At 65.6% G+C, this 13,337-nt stretch overlaps 2 protein-coding genes across 13 annotated transcripts in view; one reads left to right on the top strand and one right to left on the bottom strand.

Moving 5' to 3' along the window:
* Ptprs (protein tyrosine phosphatase receptor type S) overlaps positions 1–13,337 on the bottom strand; it is a 62,083-nt gene extending 48,746 nt beyond the window's left edge. For 7 of the 12 annotated variants that reach the window (XM_052746853.1, XM_052746856.1, XM_052746858.1 and 4 more), the window contains exon 1: positions 13,222–13,334. The gene's annotated coding sequence lies outside the window, so the exon portion shown is untranslated. Of the gene's footprint in view, positions 1–13,221 lie in introns of all 12 variants that reach the window. The other 5 variants (XM_052746864.1, XM_052746866.1, XM_052746865.1 and 2 more) reach the window with 2 other exon arrangements.
* LOC128116102 (translation initiation factor IF-2-like) lies at positions 10,440–13,164 on the top strand. Its single transcript, XM_052747363.1, has 3 exons — positions 10,440–10,622; positions 10,762–11,221; positions 11,314–13,164. The coding sequence occupies exons 1-3, from the start codon at positions 10,440–10,442 to the stop codon at positions 11,703–11,705; spliced, it is 1,035 nt and encodes a 344-aa protein (XP_052603323.1). The 3' UTR covers positions 11,706–13,164.

The raw sequence follows: 13,337 nt of genomic DNA, 5'->3' as shown, positions 1-13,337 counted from the left end.
CCGGGTTAGAGGCGTGGCTCCCGGAGGCCTGGCTCCGCTATAGCACACGCCCGGGCTCCTGAGGGCCTGGGGGGGGGGAAGGGGGGCGGGACCCCGGCCAGAAGTGAGGCAGAGTGACCCGTGAGTCTCAGAGTGGGGATGGCCTTAACTGACACCCCAGACCCGGTTCACAGCGGCACCGTCGGCATAGCAACAGATGCAGCCCGGGTCAGAGGTGGTCCAGGAGCCCCAAGCCAGCCCAGACCTCTGGTCCCCGCACCCTGGGTTCCCCTGGGATCTTAGGGGCCGTAACGTGGGGACCTGGTGGCCAAGGCTCCCGCCCAACCGCGGGCCAGATTGGAAACAGATGCTGCTTCCCACACCCTCCGCGCGCAGCCTATCTGGCTTCAGATCTGGCGGAGGCTTGGGGGCCGCGCAGGGGACTCAGTGCTCTCACCCCTCCCCCGTGTCCCAAAGAGCAGGACGACCCACACACAACCGGACGGCTCACCACGAACTTACAGGCCCTCTGATACATCTGGGACACAGCAAGGCTGGAGTCCCCTACCACCCAGTTGGTATAGGACACAGCGACCTATAGACGACAACCCCGGGCCAGATGCCTGCCCCATCGGCCATATAGCAAGTGTGAGGCCAGCCTGTCTCCAAAATCAACAATAAGCCTGTCTGGCCGGGCCCAGGCATGCAAAGGCCCAGGCAACCCACAGCACGCGCTAGGATGTCTACCTGCCCAAGCCCCTTGGGCTGAGTGGTGCGGATAGGGAGGAGCCTCTGGGCTGCCCAGCACCCAGGGGACAGTAGCCAAGGGCTAGCGGCTCGCTCCCAGCCAGCCTGGGTCTTTTTTTTTTTTTTTTTTTTTTTTTTTTTTTTTTTTGCCAAGGGTATGGAACTGACACCCCGCCCCTTTTCACCATGGTAACCGCACTGGGCTGGGACACAGCCACCACCATGGGAGTCAGAGAAATCTGGGCCAGGTGTCCTTCTCTACTGGGCAACCCGATCTGTGGAACCCCAAGCACCCTGTCACAGCGCTCACAGCCCTATATATCATCAGCTGGTCACAGGACCCGTGTCTATATCAGAGGGGTCCTCAGACGGGAGCAGCTGGGATTTGCCATCCCCCCACCCCGGCCAGCATCAGGACAGGGCGGGCCACCCAGGAAGCTCTCAGCAGAGAGCCACCTCACTCCTGTCCTTGTCACAACATCGGTGTCTCCTGCAAAACAAAGTTTCTGAGTCTACTGTAGAGAGCCAATCACATCAGAGACCAAGAGGCAGACCGGAAACGGCGCCTGGGGTGGGGAATAAGCGATGTGGATAAATGAGGGGCTGTGTGGGAATGGGATCCATATGGAAAGGCGGGCCAGGGGTAGCCAGGAAAAGAATGTTCCAAGTAGAGAGGACGGACTCGTGCAAAGGCCCTGGGTAGTACTGAGCCTGTCATGTGGCTGGAGCAAAGGGCAGAGAAGCAGGAGGGCACAGAGCAGGGTCCTGTGGGCTTTAACCCTGAGGGAGGTGGGAGCCACAGAGCTGTGGGCAGGAGGGATAAGACTAGGGGTCAGTCAGGTGCGCAGGATGGAGGACACAGGCTGGTCCAGGAGACAGGGCAGGTGGATTCTGGGTAGACTCTAAAGCCCCAGTGAGTTTTCAGGCACTGGTTATTATGGGGAGTGAGAGTAGGAAAGACCAGCGCCCGCATCCAGCCCCCTCAAAGGTGAACACTCAAGGGGGTGTCCTTGAGCACCGACCCCAGGGGCTCCGGAACCTGTTCTCACTACATCCTCCATCGCCACCAGGATGCAGCCACCCTTGGGGAACAGACACAGGGATGGATCGCGTCAGCGGCTCCTGCAGCTGGGATGTTGGGGGGTAATTTTTGTTTTTTCAAAATAACTTTTCTTCTAATTATGAAACAGTCCCGTGCAGGAAAAAATCCGCAGACGTCCGCAGAAAAGGGGGAAATAAAAGCTACCCAGAATCCACAGGGCCAGGGCAGAAACTGTTCCTGGCCATGAGCAGTCCTTCCTGGGAACACAAACCGAGTACCTACTATATGCAGGGCTGCTGGGGACAAGGTTGGGCCAGGAGCAGCCCCACCACAGGCATGACATGACAGAAAAAGCACCCGGAGGCTCCAGAGCTGGGTGACACTGGGTCCCCTCGGACACTGTCCCCCAGGTGACTTTCGAGTTTAAACCTGGGTGAAGTCACCGAGTCAGACACAAAACCATCCCACAGGAGGAACAGCACTACAGTGGGGTGGAACAGAGAGTGCAAAGGCCCTGAGGCCAACTACTTCCTTCTGGCCTATGTCTGCAGTGGGTTCTGTTCTATGCACTATGTAGCCCAGGCTGGTGCTGAACTTGCAGCAATCCTCCTGCCTCAGCTTTCCAAGTGCTGGGACAACAGACCTCAACCACCACGCCTGGTAACACCTTAATTTGACATCGGGGTTTATCTTCCCGACCATGTGCCAGTGTGTGTCCCCGAGTGTAGTCGAGGGCCCCATGACACACATGGCCAGGTTCACTATGGAGTTCCCGGGTCCCATGGTCTGGGCCGAAGACATCTGACAAGGGGGTGACTCACTGGGATGTTCTTGTGCATCTGAATCTGCTTCCAAGTGGGGTCCGCAGGCAACATCGCCCCTTGTGGTGGGGCACGACCCCAATCCCATCAGCACCCAACACCACACCTGGGGCAGTGGCCTCTGAAGAACCGGTCCATCCATGTGGCTTCCTCCCAGCTGCCCCGCCCAGCACAGAACGTGTGACCTGGGGCAGGAGCGTGTGCCGACTAGATCTGGCGCCTGCCCCACCCATGCTCACAGCCTGGGGGGCACACCCTGCTACTTGCCAGCAATTGTCACCTGCCAGGTCCGCCCACCCGAGGGCACCATGGGTTTCCTTTCCTTTGGGCTAAATCCAAAAGGCTTTCAGGTGTGGTTAGGCGCAGTGACGCTGCTCCTCTCTGCCTCCCTCCTCCCTCTCTGCTTCTCCCTGCCTCCCTCCTCCCTCTCTGCTCCCTCCTCCCTCTCTGCTCCTCCCTCTCTGCTCCTCCCTACCTCCCTCCTCCCTCTCTGCTCCTCCACCATGCCAGGCTCCTCCCTACCCCAGAACCTTGGCACAGCTGCATCCTCTGCCCCGGGGCCTCCTCACCCCCTCACCCTCCATCACCCATTCCTGGGTTTTATTTTTTTGTGCCATTTCAGGATTCGCGGCCTCCTCTGCTGTCGACCGTCTAACCTAGCTGTGTCATTCAGGCCCCACAGGGTCACAAAACTCCCCATTCGCCAAGAAGCCAAGGACACGGAGCTGGCGCACACCATGCCACCTCACACATGTCACACCCACTCTCGGCACCAGGGCACTGGTGGGGTCGCCCAGACAGAGCCCCGCCACACGTGGGCTCTTCTGACAGTGTCAACGTGGCTCTGCCTTAAACAGGTTCACATTAGACGCCAACTGCATACACCAGGGCGACAGACCCCCAGGCTTGCGGTGCTGGAAGGTCCCCAATGCTGCAGCTGGGGTCCCCAGTGACACCACTGTGGCCCAGCAGCCCCAGCGCCTGTTGGGGGGAAGGGCACTGCAGTCCTGCAGCCCCCTCCCCCCGACAGCCCGACTGGAAGGGGGCATCTCTGGAGCCTTGAGCAAGCTGGCCTCAGTTTCCTCCACTGGTGCATGCGGGGGAGCCTCGGCTATTTGGCGGCTGGGATTGAATTTTATACCTTCAAGATCTATGAAGATTAGGGAAACTGAGACAAGACTCAGATATCCCAGGGAATGTCCTCCGTGAAGAGGGAGGAACGGTGATGTCCTGAGACCTGTGGCTGGGACGGCGATCAGAAGAGGGCGGGGGAGGGGCGAGACCCAGGGGCAGTGTTCGGCGGGTCAACAACAATCACGCCCCATCATGATGAGCATTTATAGAGTGCTTGCTGTATACCGGGCTCTGAGGGAAGGCACGCTCCCTTGGGCCTACTGACAGCCTGTCCGCAGTGACCTAAGAAAACACGGGGGTCCCCACAGGAAGAGTCGCGGAGTCCATCAGCGGGGTTGGTGGCAGATCCGCCAGGGTGAACCTGTGAGGCCGGAGAGGTCAGCCTGCAGGGGTGGTGTGGGCGGTTACTCAGCTGCAGTTAGCCTAAAGGGGTTGTTTTCTTTCTAGGTTCACGGTCTCACGATGTAGTCCAGGAAGTCCTGGAACTAACCATGTAGCCCAGGCTGGCCTCCAACTCACAGAGATGCTCCTGCCTCTGCCTCCTGAGTGCTGGGATTAAAGGCCAGGAGCTGTTTTCAAAGGAAGTGAGAGAAATAAGTGCAGGGCAGTGGCGGGGGGGGGGGGGGGGGGGGGGGGGGGGGGGGGGAGACGGACACGCCGTCGAGGACACCGTAGTGGCAGATGCCTGTCAGCCCAGCACTCGGGAGGCTGAGGCAGGAGGATTGCCAGGAGTTGGAGGCCAGCCTGGCCTACAGGACAAGGCCAAGAAAGAAAAGGCCAACCCTAAACTCAGAAGACACTTCCATCCCCAGAGAAACAACTCATTCCTGGGACCTCCAGCGCCTCAGGGCTCACGTGATCCGAACCCCCAGTCCGCGCTGCAGGGAAACGGGGTGCTACAGGCAGGAGACAGCACACCGGAGGGATGGGCAGAGATGGAAAGCAGCGCCCACCAAAGAAGCCAGGCGTGGGCCGTGACCCCAGAGACCACGCCTCAACACGTGGGGGAGGAATGGGGGGACGACACCGTGGTGTCACAAGTCACACAAAGTGATTGGGGGCGGGGCATGGCGGCCACACCTCGAATCCCAGCGTGGGAGGCTGAGGCAGGAGGATCTCTGTGGCCAGCCTGGGCTACACAAAGAAACCCTGTCTTGAAAAACCAAAAAACTGTGTAAAACCGACAAAACCCCAAAACCACCAAGGTGGGGAACACCAAGGGTGATGATAGCCTGAGACCCCAGGATCCCACACGGGCCCTTGGGGTGGGAGACACTGAATGCTGAGTCCAGTTTCTCTGGAGGGACCTTAGGGCCTGAGGACCAGGGTGGGGGCCCCTGGGGGTCTGAGGATGGGTGGGGGCCCCTGGGGGACTGAGGATGGGGTGGAGGCCATGGAGGTCTGAGGATGGGGTGGGGTGCTCTGGGGGACTGAGGACGGGGTGGAGGCCATGGAGGTCTGAGGATGGGGTGGGGTGCTCTGGGGGGGGTCTGAGGATGGGGTGGGGTGCTCTGGGGGGGGTCTGAGGACGGGGTGGGGTCCTGGGGGGTCTGAGGACAGGGTGGGGGTCCTGGGGGGGTCTGAGGATGGGGTGGGGGCCCTGGGGGTCTGAGGATGGGGTGGGGGTCCTGGGGGGCTGAGGACGGGGTGGGGCCCTGGGGGTCTGAGGATGGGGTGGGGGTCCTGGGGGGCTGAGGATGGGGGTGGGGCCCTGGGGGGCTGAGGATGGGGGTGGGGCCCTGGGGGGCTGAGGACGGGGTGGGGCCCTGGGGGTCTGAGGATGGGGTGGGGCCCTGGGGGTCTGAGGACGGGGTGGGGGCCCCTGGGGGGCTGAGGATAGGGTGGGGTCCTGGGGGGCTGAGGACGGGGTGGGGGTCCTGGGGGTCTGAACATGGGGGTGGGGTCCTGGGGGGCTGAGGAGGGGGTGGGGGTCCTGGGGGTCTGAACATGGGGGTGGGGTGCTCTGGGGGGGTTGAGGACGGGGTGGGGGTCCTGGGCGGGGAGTGAGATCATATATTCAGCAGAATCTCAAACAAAAGCCCCCGGCTGTCTGCCGCTCAGGCCTCTCCAGCGATGAGCGATGAATTACCCACAATGCCCGGCCAAGCGCAAGTGGCTCTTGGCCCGGATCCTAAACTAATTCCTACATGTTCGTGTGTGTAATTTCCCCCCCTCCCTCTCCCTCATCGGAGGGAATACGAGGGAGGCGAGGGGGGCAGAAGGAACCCCGAGCGGAGGCAGGGGGCCGCCCACCCAGCTGGCATCGGCCTGGCTGCAGACGGGGAGGTGGGTCTGGAAACTACCAAGCTGGGGTTGGCAGCCCTGGGGGCGGGAACAGGCTGGGGGAGGGGGGTGTCTGCCTGCTGAGTGGCCTTTGGTCAGCGCCCTGCAGCCCAGAGCTTCCTACCCAGCCTGCCTGTCCCAAGTGCTGTTCTGAGTGCACGCTGAGTGCTGGACTAAGTCCTCCCACTTCGTTTGCCCTTTGCCCGGTCTCTGTCTGACTTGAGCCCTGCCCCTCACACCACAGTCCGGCCGCCCCTCGGCTCAGAGCCCTCCCCGCCTCCGCCTCCCTCCCCAGCCACCTGGAGCTTTGCGCCCTCGCTGTGCGACCTCAGACAAGCAGCTTGGCCTCTCTGGGCCGCAGACCCGTCACTTCAGAACAATCCAGCCTTCTCCACCCCTAGAGGCAACTGGACAGGTTTCTGCGGCCTTTCAGCTGCAAGCCTACTCTGCGCCGGGCAATGGAGCTGCGACCACGTCCCCCCCCCACCCCCCGCACCCCCGCACCCCCCCTCGGCTATGTCCGGGGGTTTCTGGACGTCACCGACGTGGGGAGATGTTCGGATCCTGCGAGGGCTAAGCTGGCTGCACGGCCCCAAACTCGCACCCTGAAGATGCTCTTACAAAAGATCCATTTTTATTCTTTGGTGTGTCTGTGCACGTGGGTGCCGTGCCCACAGAGGCCGGAAGGGGGCGACGGGCTGGTGGCCTTGGCCCCACCCCAGGTGGGCAGGAGGCGACCCCAGCACAGAGAGGCCTCAGAGCTGCCGGAGGTCACACAGCACTCGGCCTCCTGCCCCCGCCAGCTGGACCCCTGCGGTGGCCACGTCCTCGGCCACACGTGGTCCCGTGGGTGCCCGGCTTCCTCAGACACGGGGGGGGGGATCCCCACAGCAGCTATTTCTGCAGCCGCAGGACAGCGCGTCACATCCGTGGGCAGCGCCGGAACTCGGGACGCGGCTATTTCTGGAGGCCGAGGTGAGAAGAGGGGGCGGGAGGAGGAGCTGCGGCCGGGGACTTCCAGGGCCGGAGCGGGATCAGGACAGAGCCACAGCCGCTGTCTGTCCCGACAGGACGGTCCTGCTGTGTGCAGGCTGGGGGGCGAGGTGTGCCCTGGGACAGAGGGCGTGCAAAGGCCCCGGGGCGGGTGGAGCCCGTGCTGCAGGAGGCTGGGGGGGGCAGGGTTTTGACCTGGGGAAAGTGGGAGCCGTGGAGGGAGGTGCGCAGAGGAAGGGGGGGCTGACCGAGGGGCGGGAGGGGGACTTGGCGGGGCCTGGGGACACTGGAAACTGCTTTTCCCCTCACAAGTCCCAGGCCGCAAGAGACTGACAGGCCCAGAGCCAGGCCTGAGGGTGCGGACAGGCAGGGTGGTGGGTGCTAGGGGACAGGGAGGGGGTCCCCAAGAGCTCTCCTGCCAAGAGCGGGTCAGCCTGACCCTGGCTGGACTGATTCTGGAGGGTACTGTGCTCGAAGCACCCAACGGGGAGCCTGGGACAGCACCAATACCTGCTAGGTTTAGTCCACCATCACCCTCATCGGCATGAGAACCGATCCCAGAGAGCACTTGAGTTAGTTAGTCTGCGAGAACCCCGGCTTTTCCGGGTGATCCTTCCCACCCGCAAGGCCCACGAAGCCTCGTGGCTCAAAAGCAGCTGCGTGAGCACCTGCCATCGCCACCTCCTCCACGCTCCAGCCGTTTCCCCTTTCCACACATTTCCAGGGGGTGCAGACACTGCAGGGGACACACGGGTGACCTGAGGCCACGCAGGCCCCACGGGGCCACCGAGGTGGGGACCCCAGCGCCAGCCACCCGCAGCCTCCCGGCCCCTCTGGCGCCGCCGCCAATTTATCTCTTTCTCCTCCGTAAACAAATGTCAGGGAAAATAAATAGTTTTTAACAGGCTCATTAATTGAGTTCGGGAAGGAGGTCCCTCCCCCAGGCTACAGCGGCGGCGCTGTCCGCGCGGGACAGGAGGGGAGGACGACAGGGGAGGACGGGAGGGGGCTGGAGGGAAACAGGACCGCCCACGCTGCCTGATGTCTCAGGGGAAACTGAGGCCTGAGAGGAGGCCCCCGGACTTGAACCTGGGACCTCTGGCTGTCAGGGGGCGTGCCACTTGCAGCGGGAGCTCGCTGATTGGCTGCGGGGTGGGTCCAGCGAGTCCCAGGCAGGCCCCCCTGACTCCACCTCCACAGCGCCCGGGTCACGGGGTCACAAGGCAGCGAGCGCCACCCCTCAGACTGGCTCAGAGAGGGCACTGAGGCCTGCGGCCACACAGCAGTCCCCGGGCACGCGCGCGCCCTGGGAGGGTGGGAACCGGGGGGGGGGGGCACACAAGAGTTCGGGTCGGCCCTCCGCCCAGGGGCTGAGTGACCCTCTCTGTGGCCCGGCCAGTCACCCGGCAGCCAGTGAAGGGTCCCTGCGGTGACGCAGGCACAACCCACTGCCAGCCAGGGAAACTGAGGCACGAGCGTGGCTCCCGGAGTGTGGGGTGCAGGGAGTGTGGGGTGCAGGGGAGTGGGGTGCAGGGGAGTGTGGGGGTGCAGGGGAGTGTGGGGTGCAGGGGAGTGGGGTGCAGGGGAGTGTGGGGTGCAGGGGAGTGTGGGGTGCAGGGGAGTGGGGTGCAGGGGAGTGGAGTGCAGGGGAGTGGGGTGCAGGGGAGTGGGGTGCAGGGGAGTGGGGTGCCCCCCAGATCTTGAGGCTCCATCAGGTTTTTTTGGACCGAGACCCGGGACGGAGCAAACACGGGTGGACTCGGGTGAGACAGAGTGAGTGACATGGTGTGGCCCAGGCCGACCTTGAACTCCTGAGTGCTGGGGTGACTGCCGGCCTCTGAGAAGCTGCTCTTTCTGGGGTCTCTGCCTCAGTTTCCCCCGTTTTGACGGTGGGAGGTTCCACACGGTCGGTTTCCTCCGGCCCGGCGCCCCGCTCAGCCCTGGAGAATTCTGGGAGCTGACGGCTGGGACTCGAACTCAGGGCCACAGGCTTGGCGGCCGGCGCTAACCATAGCCTGGGCTGGCCCCGCACCTGCTAGACAGCCAAGGACGACCTTGACCCCCAGCGTCTCGCCCCTCCAGGGCTCTGGGCGTCGTCTGGGGACCCCCCCCCCCCGCCGCCTCCCCGCAGAAGCGGGGTGGCCTGGTTAGGCAGCCAGCGGCGGGGAACGCCCCAGTTCGCAGCGCTGAGTCATCCGGCTCCAGGGCCTGGGGATGAGGCAGGGGGATGCCAGGGACTCACCGCGACCCTCCCACGGCTGAGCGGCCACTGTATACATCCGCAGCGATGCGATGCACAGCACAGAGAGGCCCGGCCGCTGCCGCAGGCCACACAGCCTCACAGCAGCAGAGGTGGGATTTGAACCTTGGTCCCCGGGAGGCAAGTGAGAAGCCAGAGCTGCCACGCGCGCTGTGTGATGAAGACCCCCCCCCCGGGCGGCGCTGCATCGCCACCCGGCGTCCGCCGCCCCGCGTCCGCCGCCCCGCGCCCGCCGCCCCGCGTCCGATTTGCTGGTCACGGGTTAATTACAAACTGGATTCGGTTGGCCTCAGGCGGGTGCGGACGCCAGGAGACAACCCCACGGAGGCGACATCCGGCCCACGGGCGTGCAAGGTCACGGGGTCGCGGTTCCCCGCTGGGTGCCCGGGACAGACGCGGGCGGCAGCGGACACAGAGACACAGAGAGGCCTAGAAGCCCAGCCGGGCTGCACAGCACGAGCACCGGGGGGGCAGCGAGGTCACCGGAAAGCAAAGGGGGGGGTCACCGGCCAGAAGGAGGGGGACGTTTGACCCCGCTCCAAGGAAGCGGGCGGTGCGGGACGCGGTGGGGGCGAGCCCGGGTTTCGCTCTCAGCTAGGGTTAAAGGGCGTCAATCCCCGGCCTCAGCTCCGCCAGGCGCAGGGAGGGGGAGGGGGGTCAGCGCGGAAGGAAGGGGGAAAAAGGACAAAATGACAGCGCGGACCCCTCGGTGCCCTTCAAAGGAGGGTGGACGACCCGGCACCTTCTCCACAGAACGGGGGCCGGAGGTCAAGCGGGACGGCCCCGACCTCACGGGCGCGCTGTGCAGCCTCGGACTCAGTCACCCTCTCTGGTCACCCCGGCAAACCGCACTTCCTCAAGTCAAAGTGGCCCCTGGTGACACCACCGAGCGGGCCGACCCCCACCCGGGGTCCGTTCTCCCCCAGCAGCCCCTCCCCGTCTCCCGACTTCAGGAGAGACTCCTGTCCCTGCAGCCCGGGCCTTTGCTTGGGGACCCCTCGGTGGGTCCGGTCGCCGCGTGGCTGTCCGTCCCGTTCCCTCCGCGCCCCCAGCTCGTCGAGCTGGGCCACTGAGGGTGGAGGAAGGGCGGCGGGGCCTCCTCCACCCAGGACTTCCAGGTTCTGGGATGTCAGGTGCACCGGGGACGCTGGACCAGAGAGGGCGAGAGCCGAGCCCGGGGATGCACAGCAAACGGGAAAGAGTCAGCCTTCGGTGCACATCCTCCCTCCTGCGGAACCCTCGGCTGAGGGCTCCCCGCAGGAGCCAGAGACACCCCCAAAAGGCAGCCACAGCCACTGAACGGCCCACAGACCCAACCAGACCCCAAGTCCGGGGCGGCAGACGCCGCTCGGCGCTGCTCCACGTGCCCCAACCCGGCGGGTTTATAAATACCGTCTTTATTCTCAGGCGTCTCCTCGGGCTCGCCCGCACCCCGAACTCTCTCGACGCCCCCTCCTTCCCCCCACGCGGCGGCTGAGACAATCACAGGGAACAGGTGAGAGCGGGGCCAAGGGGCGTGCTGCGGGGGCCACCGCGTCACTTCACGGTCGGTCCTCCTGGCCACCAGGACGGGGCCACCGCGGCGGGGCCACCAGGACGGGGCCACCGCGGCGGGGCCACCAGGACGGGGCCACCGCGGCGGGGCCACCAGGACGGGGCCACCGCGGCGGGGCCACCAGGACGGGGCCACCGCGGCGGGGCCACCAGGACGGGGCCACCGCGGCGGGGCCACCAGGACGGGGCCACCGCGGCGGGGCCACCGCGGTGAAGCCACAGGTCTGCAGGCACCGAGTGACACCGTGGAGAACGAGAATCAAGACGGCAGGGGAAACCGAGTCACCAAGAGGGACTCGGCCGCCTCTGAGTCCACGAGGGAGGGACACGGGACACCCCGACTCCCTAGGGTGGTGGAGACAAGAGCCCCAGAGGCCCCGCGTCGGGTCCAGTGTGCGCGAGTCACAGGTCACGGTGCCAACCGGGAACCGAGGGGGGCCGTGGGGCGCGGGGTCCCCTTCTGTACCTGCCATCCACAAAGACCCCCCTCCAACCCACAGCCACCCTGACGGCCATCCCCGGGACGGACCACGCAGCCCTGCCCGGCCACGCCCGGCCGGCGTCGCTGTCCCCTTCGGGCGCCTCTGGACGGCACCCGCCACAGCCCCCTGCCCTGGGGACACCGATGTCACCTCCCGGCGGGACGGCGGATGCGGCGGCGCTCGCAGGCGGCCCGGGCTCCCGCCGCGGTTTGTCCGCCCTGAGCCCAATTAGGAGGCGGCTCGGGGCGGTCTCGGCGGCGGTGGCTGCTCCCCCCGGGGGACTGGGGGTGGGGGAGCCGTCCCCAAGAAGAAATGCAATGTCATGGCGAGGGTGTGTCCCCCTCATCCGCCCTGGGGCCCCGGAGGGGACAGGACGGGACTTTGTGGGTCTCTGGAGGAGACGGCAGTGATGGGCAGGGAGGCGGAGAGCCAGCCTGGCGCGGATATCGTCTGGGACCCGAGTGTCCCCCCACTGTCCCGAACTGGGGACTCTGCGGTTGGCCGGGCGCGAAGCCGCCCCCAGCCCCAGCTGCCCGCCTGCCACCGCCAAGAAATCAGCTGGCAGAAGGCAGGAGCGGGGACAGAAGGCAGCTGGAGATTGACAGGGGGAGGGACACAAAGAACGGAGAAAGGACGGGGCAGGGGGAGGGGAGCCTATGCAAATGGCAGCTCCGACTCCCGGCCTCTAATGAGGAGCCCTAGGAGGAGGGTCCCAGGCTAGCCCAGACAAAGCCGACAGCGGGTTCTCCGCACCCGGAGGGAGACACAGAAGCCAGGGCCCGGGATCCCGGTGCAGAAAGATGGGCGCAGACGCCGTGTCCCCCAGTCTAACACCCTCGGGGTACCCCTCGCTCTGTATCAGAGTCTTTGGGTCCTCAAGTGCCCGTCCTGGATGGGGACACCTCAGAGGTCTCCCCCTGAGCATCAAGGACGCTTTTGGATGAGGGAGGACTCTCCTGGCTCGGGTTGGAGAGATGAAGTGGGGGTGAGGGAATCCCAGGCAGGCCAGGAGACACCCCGGGGAAGTGACCATTAGGGGGTTCGACTGGATGGAGGGATAGGCGGGGGGTGACCCGGAAGACGGGCGCTCTTACACCTGCTGCAGGTTTTCGGGGGCACCTGGAGGCAGACCGAGAACAGGGAAAGGGGGTAAAGGGACAGGATTTTGGGGGTGTGGCAATCAAAAGGATCCTAGTGTGTAGTGGTGCCCGGGTTTGGGGGCGAGGACGCTCCACAAAGACCGGGGAACTTGGCCCCGACGCAGCGCGCGCTGCAACCCGGGGTCCTCGTTCCAGGACCCCTTTCCACCTGCGCCCCAGGCCCCGCCCCCGGTGACGTCACCACCCTCAGACAGCCGGGGGGCTCCCGGGGTGTGTGTGGGGGGGCCTCAGGGCCGCAGGCTGGCTCTCCGGGGATCCCCACGGGGCCCCACACCGCGAGGATGGGAGGATGCAGAGCCCCAAAACCGGGCCTGGGGGAGGTCGGGGCGGGTACCGGGGCCGCGGAAGGGTGGGGCTGAAGCCCCAGGTGTGCCGAGGTGCCCGGCCCCGTCCGCAGCTCCCGACGCCGACACCCCGCACCGCGTCCCCGCCCGGCTGGTGCAGTCGGCGACCCTGGGCACCCGCCAAGTCGCCCGCGCGTCCCCATCCCTCCGGGTCCCCGTCCCTCCCGGCCTCCATCCCTCCGGGTTCTCGTCCCTCCCGATCACCATCTCTCTCGGTCCCCATCTCCTTCGGTCCCCGTCTCCCTCCATCCCCATCCTTCCCGGTCCCCCAATCCCTCTCCCCTCTGCAGAATCCGACGGGGCTGCAGCCCGGACCCCCTCGGAGCACAAAGGCCGAGAAGCCTGGGAGCACAAAGCCGGCGCCGCCCGCCCCGCCCCCGTGTCCCCCGTGCACCCCCCGAGCGCCCCGTGCACCCCGGTACCTGCGGGCTCCGCATGCTGCTCCCGGCACCGGGTCGGCCCGGGCTCCGGCGACTTCGCGTGCGCGCGCGGCCCGAGCTGCCTGGCGGGCGGGGCGAAAACCCACTGCGGCTCGCGC

This window comes from Peromyscus californicus, unplaced genomic scaffold (genome assembly GCF_007827085.1).
Source record: "Peromyscus californicus insignis strain IS unplaced genomic scaffold, ASM782708v3 Scaffold_1__1_contigs__length_55948999, whole genome shotgun sequence".
NCBI classification, from domain to species: Eukaryota; Metazoa; Chordata; class Mammalia; order Rodentia; family Cricetidae; genus Peromyscus; species Peromyscus californicus.
Note: the sequence above shows the minus strand (reverse complement) of the source record. Positions and strands in the feature narration are given on the sequence as shown.

What these genes read in the sequence shown, in the direction of transcription:
- LOC128116102 (XM_052747363.1), top strand. Translation starts at nt 10,440, where the DNA reads ATGCACAGCAAACGGGAAAGAGTCAGCCTTCGGTGCACATCCTCCCTC. An exon ending in GCCGCTCGGCGCTGCTCCAC is followed by an intron (nt 10,623 to 10,761) that starts GTGCCCCAACCC and finishes AACAGGTGAGAG; the next exon opens with CGGGGCCAAGGGGCGTGCTG. An exon ending in CCAGTGTGCGCGAGTCACAG is followed by an intron (nt 11,222 to 11,313) that starts GTCACGGTGCCA and finishes TCCAACCCACAG; the next exon opens with CCACCCTGACGGCCATCCCC.